Genomic DNA, 23,188 nt, shown 5'->3' with positions numbered 1-23,188 from the left:
CAGTAGACCTTGGATAAGGCTCTCTTCCAGCTTCAGGAGTATTAAGAAAAATAGTAAATAACCCAAATTATCTTGTACCTATTTGAAGTTCAGGCATTTAGATTATAGTAATCATCTAGGCCAGTGGAAAATTGTTGTTTCCTCACAAGACACTTTATCCCAAATATCTTTTGTACCTGTAAAAGCAGGAGGGTTAGCAGTTGCCTTTTAGTGCTACCTGCTCTTCTCCATTGACTATAACTCAACCAGGGAGGTAGCTTTGACTAGGTACCTAACTTTTAGAAGGTTAAAGTTAAGTGGGTTTAATCCTGCCCTAACTTTTACTACTATAAATTTTAGGGGAGTTTACTGTATTTGCTATGCTCATTGGTAGCCTAGTACGTAAGTTAAACAAAATGGAATCGTAACTAGTAAAAGATGTAATTAAGATATAAGTAAGAGAAGCCCCAATAACAGACTGCAATCTATTCCCTGGTGTAGGTTATTGTACCAAGAGGTTGATATCATTCACATACATCAGGGCTCATCGTCCACTGATTTCACTCATTGCCCTTCCTTACAAAGTGAGTGTAAGTACGTGTATACCTGCTCACACACATGTATATAGGCAGAGATACATATCTATATGCATGTATCTCTGCATCAGTTCAGTTCTGAGCATTTCTTCTGAAAGTGTTTATTCTTAATGGCATAGAGAGAGACCAAGGCAGATTTTCAGTTATATTATGCACTGTAAAGGCAGAGGTCTTCTTATATCCTATTTCTGCAATCCATAGTTTTGGTGTGAATGGTTAAACAATGTTCAGGGCTTGATAAATCAATGAAGTTCTAACTCTATAAAGTGTATCCAATAAGTATCCTCTCACTGATAAAATTTTCCATCTCGTCTGATCAAGGAGTTTACAATCTTCTGTTTGGGTTTTATCAAAGATTTAGTTCTATCTTGTTATAGATCATTTCCATGTTTAGTCAGACTGTCTGCTCTGAATCAGAGGAATAATATACCTCTAAGAAAGTAATAACTGGATTTTAATAGGAAATGTAAATTATGATTGTTCTCTTTGACTCATCGTTCAGTGGTAATATCAGAAACTCCATTTCACAGAATTGTATCCGGATATCCAGTGAAAGTGTTTATCACTACTGAGCAAACACTGCCACTAATGACTGATTTAGAGAGTTGCAATATTGAACAGAACATGGCCCTTGCACATAGAACAGGAATCATAAGCTTTGATCTGTTCATTATCAGGAGGACATATTGCATGTTAGTCCAATGATTAATATCTAGTTTGAAGCTAGGAATAGGAGCCTTACCTGCTGATAATTCAAAAGCACATGAACACTGTGCAGGGATCAAGAGCCACTGGATCTAATACATCCACAGGCATGTTACATGAGTATTGGCTGATAATTACAGCTAGTAGCAAAGGACGTTAAGTAGAGACTGGAATTATTCAGAATGAAGATCACAACAGGTATGACGGCAGCTAAGAAGTGGAATAATACTGAGTAGGAAATTAGGACTTAACAGACATGAAAATCATCATCTGAAAATGAAAACTAGGAAAATTACTTTCAGGTTCATACAAAGAAAGCAGAACTTATACAGATGGTTACCTGTCTCATTAACCACAGACAAAATTAATTACAGGTAGGCTCACCTTTGCAAAATCTAGAAGCTATCAAGGGCCACTTTGTTTACAAATTTAAAGATTCAAAATCAAGTGATATCATATTTTAATCTTCTGAATAAAACATGAACCAAACGTGCTCAATGCTACTACAAGCTATTTCTGATTCCAAAACTTTTCATTTGTGTTACTGTGTTTTCATAAATCATTTTAAGATTACAGTAAACATGAAGAGAAGCTAAGTTTCAGGAATTTCCACTGGCTTCAGGTTTAGGTGAGGAAAAACATTTCTGGAACTATTTTATACCTATTCTGCCTATTTAATAAAAACACCTCATCAAACTTATTGCACTTTATTTTTTAAAGTCTGGCTGTGTCCCAAATAAAATTTGTCTTTTCATCTCTCTGAATGTTTGAATAGTTGTTTGTAGGATTCTTTTTCTTCCTACTAGTAATATCTTAAATGTCTTTTTTTTTCTGTGTCTGAGACTTTTTTATAACTGAGCATTCATGACTTCCTCTTTTTCTTTGTGGCAATTTAACATTTGTGTTCAGGCTAATGTTGTCAAAAAAAATCCCAGGTGCATTAAATTTCCATATTACCTCCTTTTACTGAGTCTGTAGTTTTGAGTTTGCAAATGAACTCCTCTTTACAGAATTAGCTAAAAGTTAGTTGCCTGCAAAATTTATTGGTTTGGGGTTTTTTTTGTGTGTGTGTGTGTGTGGCTACTTAAATCGAGTTTGTCATGCCAAATATGAAGTCTACAGAAAGTTTTGATATTATTACGAATACAGTGTCTCTCTTGTCTTCTGTCCAGTTTTGGGGTGGGATATCAGATGCTTGGCAGAGAAGTTGGTGGTTAGTTCCAATGGGAAAGTTTGGAAGTTTGGAGTTTTAATCTAGAGCATACAGCAATGGCAAAATGCTGGCAGAAGGCTGGGAACTGAATACAGCACTGCCACAGTTCCTGGAGGTCACAGCCACCCATCAATCAACCATTTAATTGATTAACCCAGAAATCAGTTTGCCAGTATCACAGACACCCAGGAACCTTGTCTGAGAGTCCTCAAGTTTCTCAAGCTACATGAGTTCATAGCTGGTTAATGCCAAGTTTCCAAAAGCTCAAGAAATTTTGGAATTGTACATACATGTCAAAGCAAATCATCTTCTTAATTTTCAAGCAGAATTTCAGTATTCTTCCAAAAGAAATTCCGTATTATATATTTGTCATGGTTTAACCCAGCAGGCAGCTAAGCATTACCCGGCCATTCGCTCATTCCCCTCCCCCAGTGGGATGGGGGAGAGAATTGGGGTGGGGGGAGGGGAAGTAAGATTCATGGGTTGAGATAAAGACAGTTTAATAGGACAGAAAAGGAAGGGAAAATAATAATAATGATAAAAGAATATACAAAACAAGTGATGCACAATGCAATTGCTCACCACCCACTGACCAATTTAACAGCTGGACTTGATGATCTTAAAGGTCATTTCCAATGTAAACGATTCTATGATCCTATGATGCCCAGCCAGTTCCTGAGCGGTGGCTTCCTGGCCATCTTTCCCCTGGTTTATATACTCAGCGTGACGTCATATGGTATGGAATATCCCTGTGGCCAGTTTGGGTCAGCTGTCCTGGCTGTGCCCCCTCCCAGCTTCTCATGCATCTCCAGCCTTCCAGTCGGTAGAGCATGAGGAGCTGAAAAGTCCTTGGCTTCCTGTAAGCACTACTTAGCAACAACTAAACCATTAATGTGTTATTAACACTATTCTCATACTAAATCCAAAACACAGCACTATGCCAGCTACTAGGAAGAAAATTAACTTTATCCCAGCTGAAAACAGGACAAAATTTAAATAAAACAGGTTTTTTTGTGCATGAGGGAATTTCCAACTTGTCGAATAGTTGTTCTAATACCAGGTATTTCTAGTTGAAGTGCCGCCTTCGCACATCTAACTGCAGAAAATATGCAGCTGGCTCACAGGTTATATATATAAAATATTTATTTTTCATCCCATTTATATGTATTCCAGGGAATCTATACTTCTGATTTTACTTCTTAAGTATATGGAATTGAATTGAATGCAGATATCTACGTTTGGATTAGTATCTAGATCTGCTCTAAAGCCAAAGAACTTGCAAACAAAGGAGATTTTAAGGTGTGATTCACCTCATACTGAAGAGGACTTCTACACCTGGTGAGATGACTCACACCCTGAAAGTGCCTTTTCAGCTCCATTAACTATGTAGGTGACTAGCTCAGAAGTAGACAACCAAAGCTAGGGAAATGCATTCCAGCCATTAGAGGTCATAGTCTGTTTCAAGAGTTCCACAGAATGGACTGTGCAGTACTATAGGAATCGTCCTATCAAAAATTGGGAACCTAAGAAAGAAGAAAGTTTTTACAGAGAGTCATTCATTTAAAATTACTTCTGTAAATCAGGTTCCCTTTTCTTGCATTAAAATTGCTCTTATCTTTTAGAAAACTCCAGAGGAGAGTGTTATATTTAAATTCAGTTATGTTTATGCTTTACATGTTGGGTACTTCCAATTATTATATTAAATATATCAAATCTCAGTGGAATGACTGGTGATAAGTGTTACATATTTATAAATATTATGTATTCCCAGAACCATGCTTTCAGTCATTAGAATCATTGATTCACATTGCTGAATGACTCAGTAGGTCAATTAGTCCATGTCCCCAGCCTAAGTATGTATGAAAACGTGACAGAACTTTGTCTATCTCATTCTTAAATGTCAGCAACAATAGATCATACAGACTCCCCAGGCAGTTCTTTGCAGTGATTTCCTCTCCCCTTAGCTTCAGAAACTTTCTTCCCCAAGATCTAATTTGCATCCTCTTTGCAATGTAGTCTAGTTCCTGGGCCAATGATGGACGTCTCTCCATTACAGGCAGGGAAACAGGTTACTCAGTTCTTTTCAACAGCCAGTTATGCACTCAGTCTTCTCTCTTCTGAGCTAGGAAAGCCCAGGTCTTTCTATCTTTCTTCATAGGTCTTGTTTTCAGACATCTGCTCATTCTAATTGCTCCCCTCTGGCTCCTCTGCAGTCAGTCCGCAGTTATTCTTGAAGTCTTTTGAGTTGAAGCCTTGCCAATACTGAGCTAACATGAAGCATCAGTGCTGCAGAGTGCCCTCTTGTTTATACAGCCTAGAAGGATGAGACCTTTTCTGCAGCAACATGACAGTGTTGACTTCTGTTCAATTTGTGAACTGTGATAACCTTCCACTCCCTTGTGTGAGAGCAATGCCCCAGCTCTTGTTGCCCATACTGTGTTTGCACATTTAGTTATTTCAACCTGAGTGTTGTACTTTCCACTTGTCCTTGCTGAGTAACCCTTTCCAGGACAAATTTCAGGTTTCTCAAGATGATTTTGAATGTTACTCCTTTCCTCAAAGGTACTTGCGATGTCTCAGTATACGCTTAATAAGTCTTTTCTCCTTTCAATCATTCATGTGATTAATCAAAATATAATAGTATTGGACCCACAACAGACTACAGCATAGCATCACTTGATACTTCTTCCCATTATGACCATGAACTACTAAAATTTCTCTCTGGATATAGTTTTCCTTTTTGCAGAATGCCTTATGGGTAGGTCAGAGCAAAAATGGTTTTAATGTTAAACTTTGTTTCATATGACATTCTCTTCAGTATGCTAAGTCATCACAGTATATTTGCCAAAATCAGCAGGAAAACCATACCCACAATGAAAAAGATACCCATGTCACCATCATCATGGAAAGTTATATTAATGTGTTCAGTGTACATCTTGGAAAGTGTTTATCTGAATGTCTGGTCTCCGTGTCACAAATTTAATCTCACATGCTGTGAGTGTCCCGTTAATTTAATGGAATTATCAGCAGTACAAAAAATGAAATAAATTCTGAAGTTATCTTGGATTAAGCTGTGAGTCTCTACAGGTTAAAAGACTGAAAAATATGTGAGGGTAAGTTAATGATGAAGTCTTACAGGATGCTGTGCGCTCAGCTCAGGTGATAAAATAGTGTGTATTTAATACTATATTGTAGTGCTGGGGTGCACTAGGGCAGAACCAAGGAGTTTGTCATTTCCTAACCTTTGAGGACTAAACTATGTAATCTTTATTTTCTGGCTTAACTCTGCCATTCATTTTTGAGACGAGATCCTTAAATGTAATAATACTTTAGAGATCACCCTTTCAGATTAAATTAAAGCATTTATTTTAGGTTGAAAACATATAGGGCTTTACTGCTACCTTCTCTGGGCAAATTCATCTCCCACTGAAGTCAGAATTGCACTAATGCACATTGCAGAAAACTGCTCTGGTACTAGGAATTCAGAGAAGCTTTAATACTTCCAATGTTTTTGTTCAAGAAAGAAAAAAAAATCAGTGATATTGATGTAGAAGCTATGTGTCTTTGTGTAAACAAATGATCCCTCTTATAAGTATTTTATGAGAGGTTCACTCCAAAGAAAGAGACAGAGCACATGTGGTATATTGCTGGCACTTCATAGTGAAGTGATTATACAGATACTGCAAAAACGAATTATTTATTAAAGTTTATATATTTTTCCATTGGGCAGATATACATTTCCTTGAAAATATTTTTACTCAGTCTATATTTAATAAACCAGATATACTATGTTTATTCCCTGACCAAAAAAAATTAACTCTACTTCTCTGAACTGTGTTTCGCAATATTCTTAAGCACCAGGAAATCAAAGAAGAGCTCTTTGCATCATTCTTCCCCCTGCGACTGTTCTATTGTGTATACCAGCTTTCCAATTCAAAGTAATAAAAGCATCGATCTTCTAACATCTTGACAGTGGAGTTCCTCTAATTCTGCATTAGCACTAAACACAAACAAAAAATTTAGTATAAGCAGCCTCAAGAGACACTTCAACCAGGTTTCTGCATTTCCCTGGGCTAAATCAGCTCCTGAAAACTTAATTTAAGAAACTGACACAGACACTACAGTTAGAATGGTAAATCTACTCCCTGACAGTTTCTTAAATAAAGTTTTCAATCACTGATTCAGTCTACAGAGATAGAGCTCTGTTCTGGTTACTCCTCTCAAGCTACGCTCATTGAAGATCATTGCTCCTAGTGTTTCATCTTAATCCTGGCTGGAAACTGGAGGGTCTTTAGATACAGAGCTGGATACTGAAGAGATTTTCTTAAGTGAAATTTTAGCTAGCCAGCATGAGATGCTTGCAAATAAAATATGCACACCTAAGTACTGTGATGATATGATTCAAATGGAACGAGTGCAAGAGACAGAAAGCATTTTGAAATAAATTTCCTAAATTTTTGAGCACTTTTTTATTCCTGGTTACTTGTGATATTTCATTGGCAAGATAGAGAAGAGCCCTAACAGTAGCTACATCATTAAAAATATCTACAAAATCTTTGGGGCCAATATTTATGCCACTCCAACGCAATCTTTTCCTTCCTCATCTCACTGAAGGAGACATGTCTGGGTTGTATCAAGGCAGAAATCATGTAAGTTAAAAATCTATTCTTGGTTCCTGGAAGTATATTTCCCTGCAGAGTAGCATACAAGTCAGATTTCAGTTGCTGTGCTTTTACTACTACTGTGCTCCCCGTAGTTATAGTAGGATTTTAGTATTCATGCTGCAGGAAGGGTATCCATTCTGTAATTGGGCTTTTTTGTTTGGTTGTTTGGCTGTTTTTTTTGAAGAACTGCAACAACACTTCGAAGTCTTCAAGGAAAGACACTTCGAATCACAAAATTATTTAGGTTGGGAGGTCACGTTGTCCAACTCCCTTCTGAAAGGGGAGCCAATTAAATGACATTGTTCAGCTGCTTTTTTGGTCAAATTTTTAATATCTCCAAGGAAGGAGTTTTTACCTCATCTCTGGACACCTGCTCTAGTGTTTGGCTATTTTCATGGTTAAATAAAATAACCATAAAATAAAATAAAATAAAATAAAATAAAATAAAATAAAATAAAATAAAATAAAATAAAATAAAATAAATCCTTACATCTGGTCAGTGTTTACTGTGTTCCAGCTTGTGTTTGTTGCTTCTTGTCCTTCTGCTGTGGATCTCTGAGAGGAGCCTGGCTCTGCCTTTCCTAGTCCCTCCTGTTAGCTAGTTATGGGCAGCAGTAGGATCCCCACAAGCCTTCTGCTATTAACACTGAATTGGCCCTGCTCCCTCAGCCTCTCCTCAGATGTCCTGTGCTCCAGTCCATAACTAGCTTGGTGGCCTTTGCTGGACTGGCTCCAGTATGTCCATGTCTCTTATACTGGGGAGCCCAGAACTGGACCCAGCACTCCAGGTGTGCTCTCACCAGTGCTGAGCAGAGACAAAGGATCACCTTCCTCAACCTGCTGGTAACACTCCTCCTAAAGCAGGCCAGAATGTTGTTGGCCACCAGGACCCCCCAGCTGCTTTCCTACAGAGCTGCTCCCCTGCCAGGCAGTGCTCAGTCATAGAGAGAGCTGCATTCTCACTGAAAAGTGAGCAAACTACCCATGGTCCTGTGTGAGAGCAGAGCCAGAGACCCCCCACGTTCAAATTGTCTTGGGACCAATCAATGTAAATTTGAATTGAAAGGCAATCTTCCCTTTTGCACAACCCTGTGAGATGGACCAAAGGATCCAAACCTAAGTCTTCATCGACAGTGGAGCTGACACCTGACATGAACTGTCACTGAACTATCATTAATACACAGCTGATCCAGGAATTAATTTTTAAGGGTGCCTGCCAGCTACTAGATCCTACTCTTCAATTAATAGGGTTTTCTGTGTTGCCTTTTATAAAATATCTCTTACATATTTGCACTTTAATACCTGAAGTAAAAAGCAGGGACAAAGACTGTTTAAAAAAGGAAATATTTGAATCAGTCTGTATTATTTTTCTTTGTATTAATTTTAATTTAACTGTTAAAAACAGTACACTGGAAAATGCAATACCAAACAGCATTTGTTACATCATTAAATAACATGGTTTATTTGTTAACTACTATATCTTCCACAAAATACCAGATGACAACATTTGTATCAAGAGGAAAGAGAATTAAATAACGGGAAACAAAAGCTGGTGTAAAGAGTTTTAGGAAGAAATAGTGTGATATCTGGAAAATTACTTGTTACCACCTAATAGCACCATCAGTTCAAAACTGTAGTGCTGTACACTGCATAATAATTTTTGTACATCTTATGTATATTATACAGGCTAGGAGATATGTTGTACGAACTGATGCTAAGTATAAGATTAGCAAAATAATGGCTCTATTGAGGTGATTTTGGCATCTTAAATTAGGTGTTCTTGTATTATATATAAGAACATATATATTCTCATATGTGCGGGTAGTCCTCTGTGCTTTAGCAGCATTGCATGCCGTGTAGTCAACATGTAAAAGAGTGACACGCTGTTCATCTCTGGATTAGTACCTTAATTGGTTTAAATTGCTACAGTTTCTTTTGCAGCATGAGGTACTTTCCTTCATACTAGCTAAAAAATCTAGCGTGGCATCATAATATTATTCCTCAGGGTGTGCTTCTGAAAACTTAATAAAAACCATACGTTTACCCAAAGTTATGCACTGAATCTTTTTAAATGGCTTTGAATTGTTCTTAAGAGGCTGCAGTTTACTAAAGTGGTGGGCATTGTCACGTCTTAGCAATAACTCACAAGACGAAAGGACATGCACTTGAAACGTTCGCTAACATCAGCTTGTTTGATATTGTAGTTTGTTTGTTAATACAGGTGACAAAGTTTCTTTTTAGTCTGTTTCCATGAGACTTGTATTGTCAGAATAGAAGTTTATGAATAACTTATTTTTCATTTCTGAATGAAGGAGATTCGAACACGTATCACCTACGCTGGAGATGTGGGAGTGTTAACATTTTCCATTTCAATTTGCAAATGCTGCTTAAACACCCTAATAAGTCAAGTTTGGAAAAGTGTAATATTTTCTTCTGAAAATGTTGAAACACATTTTTTGCAGTGTTGTTCACATCCTTTTCATTTTGAAATCTAAAATTAGCTAAAACTGGAATTCCTGAGTAGTCTCATTATTCAAAACTATTTCTGAGGCACAGTGTAGGAAAAAAAAAAAGTATTACCAGCTCTAGAACAGGAGAAACTGTGCATCATGTTTCTTAGAAATAATTCAAATAATTCTCAAATGCAGGAAGCAGCCAATATACAAAACATCTGTAATTCACTCTGTGTTCAAGACAAGTTAGATCTTATTATTTCTGTACTTAGATGACAGTAGTGCATAATCAAATTAGTTTTAATAAAACTAATCTGTGGTCCATGCTGAGTGACATAATATCACACCACAAAAAGAGAGAGCAATTTCACCTACTGTTAAATTAATTACTGCATATAAAATGAAAAGGGTTTGATTTATCAAATCTGAATATAGCCTTAGGTATTCTAATAATGATCATCAACTGCAAGGACATGAAGGAACTCTTTATGAACTAAAGTTTATCAGAGTCATATAACATGGTCCTGTGACAAATGTCTGTTTCACTTAAAAAAATAAGCAGTACCTTTCAGATAGGAACTAAAGTTGGTTTTCAAAGTCTATGGGGTAAGTATAGCTTAGGCAATAGGAGCTCTTGCCACCTGTGACACAGTTTTTCCCGTGTCATCTGGTCGAGTTGCAGCGGTGCAATCCCTTGAAACTGGTAAAAGTCACATTTAGGCATAAAATGTGTCAAACTAATTATCAGAAACACCCTTGCTATAAATATTCAGCAGTGTTGCAATAGAGACTGCTACATGCAGGCTTTCCGCACATCACGCTGAGTATGTATTGGTGTGGCTTCACAAATGTGATTTTTGTTTTACTGTCCCAACTTTGCAAGCTACATGAATGCTGTACAGCTTCAGATCTGAATCTAATTCTGTCTGATGACATCTGATGCCTGGTCAACAGTGGTTTAAATTATAGCGAAAGAACCTGAAATAGTCGATGCAGGGATTACTATTCCACACTATTTCTTGAACAGGGGATAAGGGCTATATGGAGCTGGCCCACACTTCCAGTTCTGCCTCTGTGCTTCCTCACCATCAGTCTGTGGCTGCCTTCCTGCTCAACATCTTAGAATCATAGAATCATTAAGGTTGGAAAGGACCTCTGAGAACATCGAGTCCAATTTATCTAGGTTCTCTAAGCAGCCTTTCAGAGTCCTTCAAGAATACTTAGCACTCCCTTTCAGCTGGGTCCTTTCTATTGACTGCAGAGGAATTAAAACCATTTAAATCAGACTATTTTATTTCATACTGAGAATGCAAGTGGGTTGTGAGGACTATGCATTTTAAATTGATGCTTTAGCTCATTGCAACCTCACCACAGAAGTAAACCCTTCTGAAAATATTCACCTGGGCTAAATTTGAATCAAACTGAGTAAGATGACTCAACATGCTTTTTAGTAATTTCCTAACTCATCCAGGCTTCTTTTTAATTATTCTGAAATCTTAATGCATATAAAATCACTGCTGGCTAGAAGTGCTTAGACTACAGAGCACCATGTACAACATGCATTTATCCTCAGCCTGGTGTTTCATGAAGCCATTCTGCATGACAATGATCTCATGTTTCCTAACACCACTTCTGGGATAACAACATTGCTTCTGTGGTCTGAGAACTCTGTTCAAGTTTACTTACTGTTTCCTGCACACGCTGCAGGTGGTAGATTTTCCTAGATTTGACAGCAGAGGCTGATTCAAATGAAAAAAAAAATTCTTCACTGTAGACATGAGCTCTACCCTAGGGTCATGAACGAATTGGGTTGTTTAAAGCAAAAAAAAAAGATAGACAAGATAATTATTTACATTTTAAAAGAGAATAAAAAGTCATAGGAAACAGAAAACAAAGTTTTGTCACTGAACACATGCATTTTGTTTTACAGCACCTAATACTATGTAATAACCAACACCAAGGGACACTGAACAAACCACATCAGATGGAATTTCTTTCTGCATACACTCTATAAACCTATTGATGTTTAAGTTCTACACCATACACTTTTGCATCCTTCCTTACTAAATGTTGGCCCATGATAAAATTTTGCCTTGGACAGGGATGATCAGGCAAAGTATTCTGCAGGTGGTTTGGCCTCTCAGTAAACCATTTATTCTAGAAAAGCGAAACATTTTAAGGATATTAATTTCATCCTGTTATTTTACTCAAGGCCTAGACTTTTCTGTTTGCAGCCTGCAGAACTGTCTTCCCAGCTCACTGGAAGCTCTGAATAGTCTTTTGGATATTATTCAAATATAAGATGTCCTTGTGCTTAGAAGGGTTTTATTTAGAATTAAGAGGTTATTTATATTTGTGTCTCCAAACTCTAAGCACTATTGATCTCTGTATTTCCCCGAGTAAACCAAGACAAGAGACATACCTCCTTTACCATTTAAAAAGAAGAGGAAAAAATCAGTCCTGAGAGGCTAAAGAACTTAAACTTCTTTAAAAGCATTATGCCTTACTCATAAAAAACTAGTACTGATATATCATGAAAGCAGTGAAATCATGTGTTTTCAGCTCAAAATGAATAACCAGGGTTTGGGAACCATTCAGAACATTCACTTCACCTTGGAAAGAGATCCAGAGCCACACTGAGTTTAGTATAATCATAAAATTCATTGCTAGTTTTGTTTTGTGGAACACAGCTTTGGTGTGGGAAAAGAGACCGTGTGCCACCACCCTGTTTCCAGCTCTGGACCCCTGCCCTAAATGAAGCCACTAAGTTCCAACCCAAAGCAGAAACTTTACTCTCTAAGATGTCTGTGGGATCATCATGTTCCAGTAAATATTTAAATTGCATCTTTGTACTTTCAGATTTAATCCAAACTTTAGAATAGCTTTGTCTTTTGCTATGAAAAAAGCTAGTTTTTGTTGGTTTTAATAAGACCTGGTAATAATCCCATGCTCATTGGTAGAGCAACGTAGATCACCTGAGACTGGAAAACTGCCCACTGTACACCCACATTAACAAAGTCTGGAGGCAAGATGTTTCCCTCAGAGAATGGCAATTCGTCAAAACAGAAACTTTTCAAAACACAGTATTATATTTAACTCAATTTCCTTGAACTAATTTTCTCAGTTCCAGAATGGTATCCCTGATTACTCCACAGTGAGATATAAATAAGATTCCACAGAGTTAGCTACTACTCTGGTATGTGAGTGCCTCTGGTCAGCTGCCTATTTCAGTGTATTTTGTCATTGCACAAGCTTAACTCCTCCAGAAGGTAATATTCCAAGAAATTACAAAAATTCTAGTGCTCAGGAGCTTCGCTAAATATGTACAAGAGCCAAATTAAAATTTCTGTGTGATAACACAGGGACTGCAACTTCTCAGTCCTCATGATAAGTGACATTGGGCTACTGGGATGTGCTTAATTCTCTTGTTCTGCACAAAAAAAATTCAAAGGATCTTAGTGCAGAACATTCTTAGTCTAAAAATATTCTGTTTATGAAAAATATTCATGGGATAATAATAATCATTTTAACCTTGCAATACAAACTGAAAGTTTCTATTTTCTTTTTATGATATTTTTAATTGAAGAACTATATAGATAGAAACGTTTTAAACAAAGATGTTAATGAAAAAATTTGATGCTGCTGAACTGATGAAATTAGTATTCTGGAGTTTAGCAGGTATCTTTTTTTAATGAGTTGAAACAGAGCAGAAAAAAAATATTAGGTTTGTCAATGTACATATTCCAACACTTGAAAAATATTAAATTCTTAATTAAGATAATACCGATTGCAGCTCCAACAATTTCATAAGATTATTGATAGGAATCATATCACAGAATAGTAAGTGACAATGTTAATCCCTATATAGTAGTACCTATGCTTTTGGGGGACTATTTTATAGTGTTTTATTAATATAACACTCTAGTTTCATCTTAGAAAAGAAAATCGGGACACCTGAGTCATCTCTTTCTTTCATGCTGGTATCTTTATAAGTAATTCATTGAAATCTTCAGAAGTACATTAGAAATCACTTAAGATACATTTGGAACATGTTTAACAGAATACTGAGAAAAGCTAACAGTGAGACAGCTTTTGCTGGTTTTCATGGATGAACTTCAGAAGTAAATCTGTTGGGTGGATTCAGACTGGTTAAATCTCACCTGATTAATGACACACATGTAAATCAAATTCCATATCCAATTTGGAATTATACTCATACAAAATTATTTTGTAAGAGGAAATTAAAGACCAGGATTCTAGGTTACTGAAGAAAAAATATTTAAATGAAAGGGAAAGAGTCATACAAATACAAAAAAGTGGAGAGGCTAAAAATCAGTTCAGATACAACAGGATAAAAAAGATCAGGAAAGTTAAATATCCATGATCCCTACACAATTATACAATAATTATTTCCCGTATATCAACTGTGGATTAAAAAACAAAAGGAAAAAAAAAATAAAAGAAACAAAACTGCCAAGCTCCATTTTGACCCTTCAATGAGGGCAGTTTTTTTCTTTAGACAGGAAAAGGTCTGCTTGCATGAGAAAATGGTGCTGCCTGATGGGAGCTAGTTTTAGTGGAAAAATGAGATAACAGAAAAAAAAAAAATGCCTGTAGAGGACTCTGTGCATCCAAGGCATCCAGAACTACAAATGCTTTCAGACCCTGATCTTTTATCACTGAAACTTTGTGTGATCGTTCAGGCTCCAAGCAGCCTGTTCTTGCTAGTTTGAGTTTGAAAAATGAAACAAGTGGTTACATGGTTGTATTTGACAAAACTTGTACAGAAGCTTGGAAGGTTTACGCAGATTTCAGCAATTCCTAATTAGAAAAATAGAAGAAACTTATTTCCCATGACACAGCAAGCCACAGCCATTGAAGTCAGTACAATTTAATTTCCCTGAGTCTGCGAGATCTCCTGGAATTTCAAAGAGAATCACCCTGAATCACTGCTGCCTCTTTTTTCTCTTGGCACTGTGTTTGGGATCGGCTTCTCCAAGCTGCAGCTAACAAAAATCATTGAAACAGTAATATATTGTAATTACTACATAGAGATAGTATACTTACTAATAGCTACCGGTAGTAATACAATATACACAGAGCTATCTTCAGTTTGGGCACAGCTGTCCTCCTGCTGCTTTTTAATGCAAAGAAGGTTGTATTCATTTCTGGCAGCTCTTACAAAGCTTTCTGCTGCTACGTTCTGTCATCAGCTGTCCTCAGCCAGAAAATGTTACGTACTATGCAGTTAACCCCAGCAAAAGTTGTTATCTGCTGTATTAAACACAGCCACAAAACCATCAGAGCTCAACATTTTTTACAAACTAAACTGAAATAAAATTATAGACTTAATTTGAAGATGTCTTATCTTCTAATCTCTGAGATCTGAGTCTCTTAGACTTCCAAACTCTAGCCTTTGCCTAATCCACCAGCACTTCTCCTGACCACTACAAATACCAGCACATCTTAAGAATGTCAGCAAAGATGTCCTACTAAATATTTTCCTGTTTTTTTGCTCCTTGATGAATAGCAAAATCTACTTTAATGCACCAATTTCCATTAACAGGCTTTACAAATACCAGCAGGATTTACAAAAGCAGCATAGTGATCATCGATAAAGCTCATACAGATGTATTTCTGTGTCCATGAAGGAAGCAGCTGTTTGTTGAATTTAGGATAATGAAATCTTCCTTGACATACAGACTGTGAACAATACCATATCGGCATGCCCAATGTGTATCAACAATTCTTGTTAGGTTTCATAGCTTCAAGGCTTATCAGACCATTTCTCTGCATTTCCCTGAACAATGTTTGAGCCACAGATGTTGGAAAGAAAACAGACAGCAAATACACTGGGGAGTACAACAAATCCCCAGCTTCTAGTGTAGACTTTGTCTATGTCCACTAAAACTGTATTCAAACAGTGAACAAAGTAAATAGCAAGCAGAGTTTGTCCAAAAATAGCTCTAAATGTTTTCAGTATAAGTGATATTAATGATAGATACATCATCCCCTCCTTGTCTTACACAGTTCTACAAGGAGATTCAAGTCCTTAACAGTTTTCCCACTAAGAAGTAAAACTTTTTTGTAAGCTGGGTGACCTTCACTACTAAGCAGCAGGAACTGCTCTGCTAATATGGTTGCATATGGGGGGACATGATTTGAAGGTTATAGGCAAGTTCAAAGCCCATAACAATTTATACCTGAGAAGATTTAACTGTGCAGCAGCTGACTTTGTAGGGAATAGACTCCTTCTGTATTTATTCTTATGCCACATATTTTGGAAATAGGAATTTACAGGGTCTAACTTACACGCTGGCTTGTCAAAATCTCATTTCATTATCATTCTTATTCCAGCCAAATTTGACTTGAGCCATGGATGATGTCTAATCTTACCAGAACCAGATTTCACATCTGCTTATTGTTTCGCTTTCTGGAGTTGACCTTTTTTGGTGACTGGTTCAATACATAATAGCTACGCTCCTTGAAAGCCTTCTCAAGCACATTATTCAAAGTTCTTTAAGATTTGAAGTTGGGGCTTTCAGTAGGATTTATTTGTCTTTATTATTATAAAGAATTAAGGAATATAACATTCCTGTGACAGGTATCAGGTCTACTTTATGAGCAGAGGAAATAACACAGCATTTTACTGATTACTCAGAGATAGAAATAGAATATAGATCTGATAAAGATCTGTAGTTTTTTACTGGTAAGCACTGAAAGACTATTCCTGAACAAAACAAGATTATTTAGTCCTAATCACAGAATTCAATTTAACAGCCAAAAGGTGATTTGAAGGCAAGGGAATTTTCTAAATATAAGAAATTATTTCAGAAAATCATCTGGGGATAAATTCAGGGATGGAAGAAAGCTGGACTTTGTAAAGTTTTATTTACATATGTAATTATAAATATTTTAATGTGTGATTATATTTCCTGTGTAACTTGGAAATTTACTTGTGCTTTTAACCTGTAAAGTTCTGGATTACTGCACCCTTTGTAAGCAAACATAACTGTGTCTAGAGCAATGATGTTCTAACCACAGAGCCCAGTTTTGATTTTTATGTTTAGCTGCTCCTGATCCATTTTAACTTCATCTGGCAATGCATAACAAATACTCAGTTCCTGCAAGCCGGTTTATCCCTTTCTTTTTTCAAGTAATACATTTTTCATCCCTTGTCTGCACTGTGTAAAATATTTTTAGTCCATCACGATTCTTCTGAAGGTATTGCAAATGATAAAATAGAGCCAGACAATAAGTCCTATTCATTCATGCTGCGTCTCTGATAAGACACTAGAGGTTAAGCATTTTCCATGGTAACTAGAATGGCTTAAAGGTCTTCTGACAATAACATGGTGGATTCCAATTTTAGTCATTCAGGAATAAATCTACTACTTTAAGCAAAGTTGCTCCAAAGATACCCATTCCTCAACTTCTTACACCTGGTAAGAAGGCTGGTGTGCTACTGAGGGGCCATAACAGCCCTGACTCCAGAAAGAAAAATAGTCTTCTGGCTTGGATGTAAGGTCAAAATGACCATTTCTGGGAAACATCTGGCAGACACTTTCCAGTGTCTGCAGCTTTGGTAAGAGAGGGGTCCAGAGCAAGGAGAGATTTGTTGGGGGTAAAGACTTATAGCTATAGGTACATATATCTATTTTGGGGACATTTGCGTAGTTTATACAAATGTTCACTGTTGCTTTGATCACCTTCAAATGCTTAAAGTTAGTTGCATGACTAAATTAATGAGAGGCATCATACATTTTCTCATACAGCTTATTATTTGCTGGATTGGGCTGTTGTGAGAAGGTAGGGTAATTATTCATCACAAAAATAGTTATGGTCCTTCATGCCATCTGATAGCTGAGTGTGCTTATGCAGGGTAGTAATTGAATTTTTTTAAATATACAAAATTTCTGCACTTTTAGACAAGAACTGCAACTTAAACAAAAAACTTTTAGCTACACTATAGTGTCAAGTGTAATCACAGATCAATTGATGTGTCAGTCACGACATTATCCAAAACCTTTCTAGGTGGAGTTACCTTTGCATCAGTTAGTGCAAAAAAGGAAAATAAGTGGGACTGAAAAAATGACTATTTTTGAAGGGAGGGAAATGTGGACACAAAATATCTACTACAGAATGGCATTCTACTCCTTTTGGCATGGTAAACCTAATTAAACAGATTTTTAAATCTTTATGAGAATCTTAATTATTCATGTCATCAACAGGCTGAAAAAAATGTAGGTTAGGTGTGGGGAGAGTTTGGCTCTGCAAAGACATTACTTAAAAGCAATTTTTTTTGCATGACTGAGCACATGTGCACACAGACTAGATAGTCACACTTTACAATGAGGTTACACTTATAAATTATTTATAAAGGGTTGGTAAACACTGTAGGCTATTACAGAATCCACAAAGTTCATAGTTTTGTTATAACTATGTATAATACCCTCAAGTAATGCGCAACCAAGTATAATTTATGAAAGTCATATCCGTAGTATTGTTTATGATGTATATTAATCATTTATTAATCCTTTATGAACCATTTATAAATGCAGCCTTAATGGAAAGCATGGCTGACTAGTTACTCCATTGCATTAGCTGCATGGGAGTTAAAGGTTGCAGGCCTCTGTCCCTCCTTTTTAACAAGCTATGCAGGCTTTAGACAAGGCAACACTCACTAGCTGTTTCCTTACAGACTCCCAGGAAGTGAGAAATCTGACAGAGGCATTACAAAGAGGTTTTGCTTGTAATCAAATGCACAGAATCCTTTTTTTACATCTTCTCCAATATTTCCGTAGAGCTAACACAGGTCTGCTTCACAGGGTCCATGAGACAAAACTCCTTGCAGATGACCTGCACATATTAAAGTCTATGAAGTCTTGGTTCGTGAGGACTCTTGTATAGTTTGGTACATCAGACCACCAAAATACGGGCCATATTTCGAGGAACGGAGCAGAGAAGGGGTGCTGTGTAAATGTGCATGTTCATCAGTCCTTATGGTTTTCACTGGAAAATGGGCAACGTAACAGAAATGACTGCTATAGTCTAGGCTACCATAATGTCTAGAAACAGATCCTGGCTTGCAGGATTATTCTTCTGCTCCAAAGCCATTCCAAGGTACAACTACTTGTGCTTGCTGCTAGCAAGCTCCACCAACTTTATGTGACAGGGCGGTTTTATCACTGCTCTGCTTTTATCATTTTATCTCTTCTTATCACTGCTTCTTTATGCATCCTGTGAAATCTCTTGCTGAGGCATTTGATATTGGAGTACCATCCCAGCACATTAATTCTTCACTTGTTCTTTTGCAGGAAACAGATCTCATTTTGACCTTTAATATCTCAATGCATCGTTCTTGGTGGATGGAGAATGGGCCGGGCTGCACCGTGACCTCAGTAACCCCAGCCCCAGACTGGGCACCAGAGGATCATCGTTATATCACTGTCTCGGGGTGTTTTCTTGAATATCAGTACATAGAAGTGGCTCACAGTTCTCTTCAGATCTTCCTTGCAGTAAGTGTTTACAGATAGCTTCACTTCCATGACCTTTTCTAGATTTCTTCTTGCAGAATGTCATTACCAGAATAGTGGAGTATTGTGGCATTCATTCACAAACCCTGGATCTAAGTGTTAGTTTTGTTCTGAAACTCTGTTGTCTTGCAGCCAGTTCAAGACACCTTTACATGAAAAGCTCCAACATACATGTTTATTGCTGTGAGAACTGCCGACATGACACACACTGTTTTCCTGACCTCCATTTTGACCATTGACCATGCCATAAATAATTTATAGCAGATTGAGTTCAAATTACACTATAGGATATAAGTTGTGACATAATAAGTTACAGCTACTGCTGTGAAAGCCAAATGGAATATAAAAGAAAAGCCAAAATGAAGGAGAAATTTTCAACGGTAAAAATAGATTACCTGATCAGTTCACAGGACTCAAAACTGATCAATTTGTCTTTAACTGTATTAGTCAATATGCACTTGAGGTTAATGGGAAAGGTTCTTCGCAAAAGAACAAAATGTTGTACTTGTGGTATGAAAATCAAAACCACAAAAAATCTTAAATCTTTTTAGGAGGATTAAAATCCATTGTTATACTGCAGAAAATTTATTAAGGAATGAAAACAGCTTGTTTTGGGGGAAATTGATACATTTTTCAACCATATTTACTGGTACTAATAATTTTGCCTTGTGTTGTCTCTGACCTTGGTGAAAAGATGACATAAACACTGAATTAATTACATTGAATGGCAATCTGCATTTTTATGTTTGCTCTAGTGATACAAACATGTTTATGCGCAGGTGGAGATATATATGACTGCAAATAAAGCTGTTACTATACATCTAAATTTGGACCAGTGCCTGGGCACATGACTCCCTCTATGTAAATTGTTTGGTCAAGAGATTCTAATGTTTTGTCCAAAGAAGGACCATACTGGCAGAAGAGAGAGGAAATCTGGTTAGCCAGATCCAGAAGTTAATGTGAGGCAGTCAGACAGTCCATAATACATAATGTGGCCCTCAGCTACCCAAAAAGTGAGCAGCTTTTCCATCTGTCTGTTCCTCGCCCTAGCTGTAAATGGCCAACTACCAGGTCAGTTTAGGACAATATATCTCTATGTCAATACATCACTGCATGGGCTCTGTGTGTAAAAGGTTGGTGGCTGATTCACCTGAAAGCTCAGCTACCCCCCTTCAGTGGAGCCATCCCAGGTCTCCTCCGTGCTCCTCAGCTCATCATGTTGTAGCAGAGCAAAGGGACCTTGACCAAGTAGGCAGCAAGGCCGGCACTAGATAGGTCTGGAAGACAAAATCAGCCCTTTCTCCAGATAGCTCACACCTGCAATTTTGACAAGCTGCAGATGGTACAAAAAAAGACAAAGAGAAAAGTGCAACAAAATCAGCATGAGTAAGTAAATAAGATTAAAATAGCTTTATAATTTTATTTACAAGCAATTGTTATCACTTAGCTTAACTCATAGAATCAAAGAATCATAGAATCATCTAAGTCTGAAAAGACCTCATCAAGTCCAACCATAAACCTAACACTGCCAAGTCCACCACTAAACCATGTCCCTAAGCACCACATCTACATGTCTTTTAAATACCACCAGGGATGGGGACAAAACCACCTCCCTGGTCAGCCTGTTCCAATGCCTGACTACCCTTTCAGAGAAGAATTTTTTCCTAATATCCAACCTAAATCTGCCCTGGCACAACTTGAGGCCGTTTCCTCTAGTCCTATTGCTTGTTACTTGGGAGAAGAGACCGACCCCCACCTCGCTACAACCTCCTTTCAGATAGTTGTAGAGAGCGACAAAGTCTTCCCTGAGCCTCCTTTTCTCCAGGCTAAACAATGCCAGCTCCCTCAGCTGCTCCTCGTAAGACTTGTGCTCTAGACCCTTCACCAGCTTCGTTGCCCTCCTCTGGACACGCTCCAGCACCTCAGTGTCCTTCTTGTAGTGAGGGGCCCAAAACTGAACACAGTACTCAAGGTGCGGCCTAACCAGTGCCGAGTAGAAGGGGACGGTCACTTCCCTAGTCCTGCTGGCCACACTATTTCTGATACAAGCCAGGATGCTGTTGGCCTTCTTGGCCACCTGAGCACACTGCTGGCTCATATTTATCCGGCTGTTGACCAACACCTCCAGGTCTTTTTCCACTGGGCGGCTCTCCAGCCACTCTTCCCCAAGCCTGTAGCGTTGCATGGGGTTGTTGTGACTCAAGCGCAGGACCCGGCACTGAGCCTTGTTGAACCTCATACAGTTGGCCTCAGCCCATCAATCCAGCCTGTCCAGATCCCTCTGGACCTTTCTACCCTCAAGCCCTCCAAAGGAGATGTCCAGGCTTATTTTTCTGCCTTATTTTTTGTGTATAATGAATGATGAACAAGAAACTCAAGGAATATATAGTTCATGCTCAATTCTGTTCCTGATACAACAAGTTTTTTTGTGTGTCTGTGCCTAAACAGATCTGTTTTCTAGATAAGGTCATCCTTTGCAAGCCAGGGGAATGTTTCAGAATAACAAACCGTTGGTAATTCACCAGCTGTAGCCAACTACAGCTGCTTTTATATTTCCATTCATGTTACTGTAAATGTGATTATCATAGGTAACAAGATACACAGTGTAAGTATGGGTCAATTTTCCAAACCTGGTGTTTGCAACTATACTGTTTACATAATTTTCACATTTCCAGTTGTGGGCATGGGCTTCTTTTTCAAATAGAAATGCTAGTATAAATTCACTATCATGTTAAATGTGGTGAGAAACACAGGAATTACCTGGTACTGCTTAGTGACGTACAATACAAAGTTAGAAGAGTAGATATTGCTTGGTTTTCAGCAAACTGTCTTTCAACAAACCCAAGCCTTAGATCAGATTTATCTCCAGTTGGTAGAAAGAAATTAGTCTTTCCTTTCAATTTTCTTTTGTGGGCACTTAAGTGGATCTTGCACTTTAACTGTAAAACTATAAATTGCACAAATTGGTTACTTGCTTTCTATTTGTATTTCTGTATGTTCGTGACAATGATCAAGCTAACGTTGATCTTGGCTTTATCATGGACTGGGGGCACTGCAGCGTGTTTTTAAGGATGTTTTCTGCTGCCTACAGATAAAAAGTTACAAAGACATTCAGCTTCACTGAGGACCACTTATATCAGTCTTTGAAAATATTATACTGAGTATATTTTGTGCAGCTTGCCAGTAAGCTCACAAGGAATCCAGCTACAGAAGGTTAGGCTTCACATAGATGTGATATTTGCTGTGGATTACTTAGTGGAAAGAATATGACAGCTAAGATAAAAGCTGTAAAACCCCCATGGTTTATACCTTCTAAAAAGCAAGTGGCAAGGTGGGCTGTGGAATATTTCAAGGATTGCAGACAGATACTCTGCTGAGGAGGTGCAGAATACTCATAGTCTCCCAGAGACCTTCTCTCTTCAGAGCAACATGTCCTGAAAGCAAACAGCACCAGACTGTGAACCATACAAATGCTGCCGATAATTTGGTGCAAGTCAACACAGATTTTATTTTTTTAAGAGTGAAATTTTGGAGAATTTCTATTTCTCCTATTGCTTAAACAAAGTAGTAATTAAAGCAACTGGAAGGTTAAGTGATCCCAAAGGTCAGGGGAGTCCCCAGTGTGCAGAGTGGTGGTGTTCATTGTGTAATACCGGCCTTAGAAACTAAAGAGAGAGGGATGTGATGATGCACAGATATTTTGCCAGCTTCTCCTGAGGAGTGGATTTTGCTCAGGATAGACAAACAAATGGACAAAATTACTAGTTTAGCTCACACTGAAGAAGTAACAGAAAATTCAGTTCGATGGTCTCTATACTTTGACTAGCTGAATGCTCATGGTTTAGAAAATCTTCAAAATGGGGATAAATTATTTGAGAACTAATGTGTCCAAGAAAATACTCTGATAAAACAATGATTATCCCAATTTGGGTATTTAGCGTTTATGTATGCAAAGCAGGGCTGGAATAACCAGTGATAACAGGGGCTGCAAAGCAGCCACAAGCACTCCTTTGTCCCATGACACAGAGCACTTAGTGCAATG

At 37.6% G+C, this 23,188-nt stretch overlaps 1 protein-coding gene across 1 annotated transcript in view; it reads left to right on the top strand.

The window, feature by feature from the left end:
* Window positions 1–23,188, top strand: part of NKAIN2 (sodium/potassium transporting ATPase interacting 2) — a 549,497-nt gene that overhangs the window by 449,543 nt on the left and 76,766 nt on the right. The window contains exon 4 of the mRNA XM_087776902.1: window positions 18,928–19,128. Coding sequence (XP_087633028.1) covers window positions 18,928–19,128 — 201 coding nt within the window. The remainder of the gene's footprint in view (window positions 1–18,927; window positions 19,129–23,188) is intronic.

Source organism: Nipponia nippon, unplaced genomic scaffold (assembly GCF_047370975.1).
Source record: "Nipponia nippon isolate SJK-2023a ecotype South Korea unplaced genomic scaffold, ASM4737097v1 scaffold_4, whole genome shotgun sequence".
NCBI classification, from domain to species: Eukaryota; Metazoa; Chordata; class Aves; order Pelecaniformes; family Threskiornithidae; genus Nipponia; species Nipponia nippon.
The sequence above is the reverse complement of the archived record's forward strand: the minus strand, read 5'-3'. Positions and strand labels throughout refer to the sequence as shown.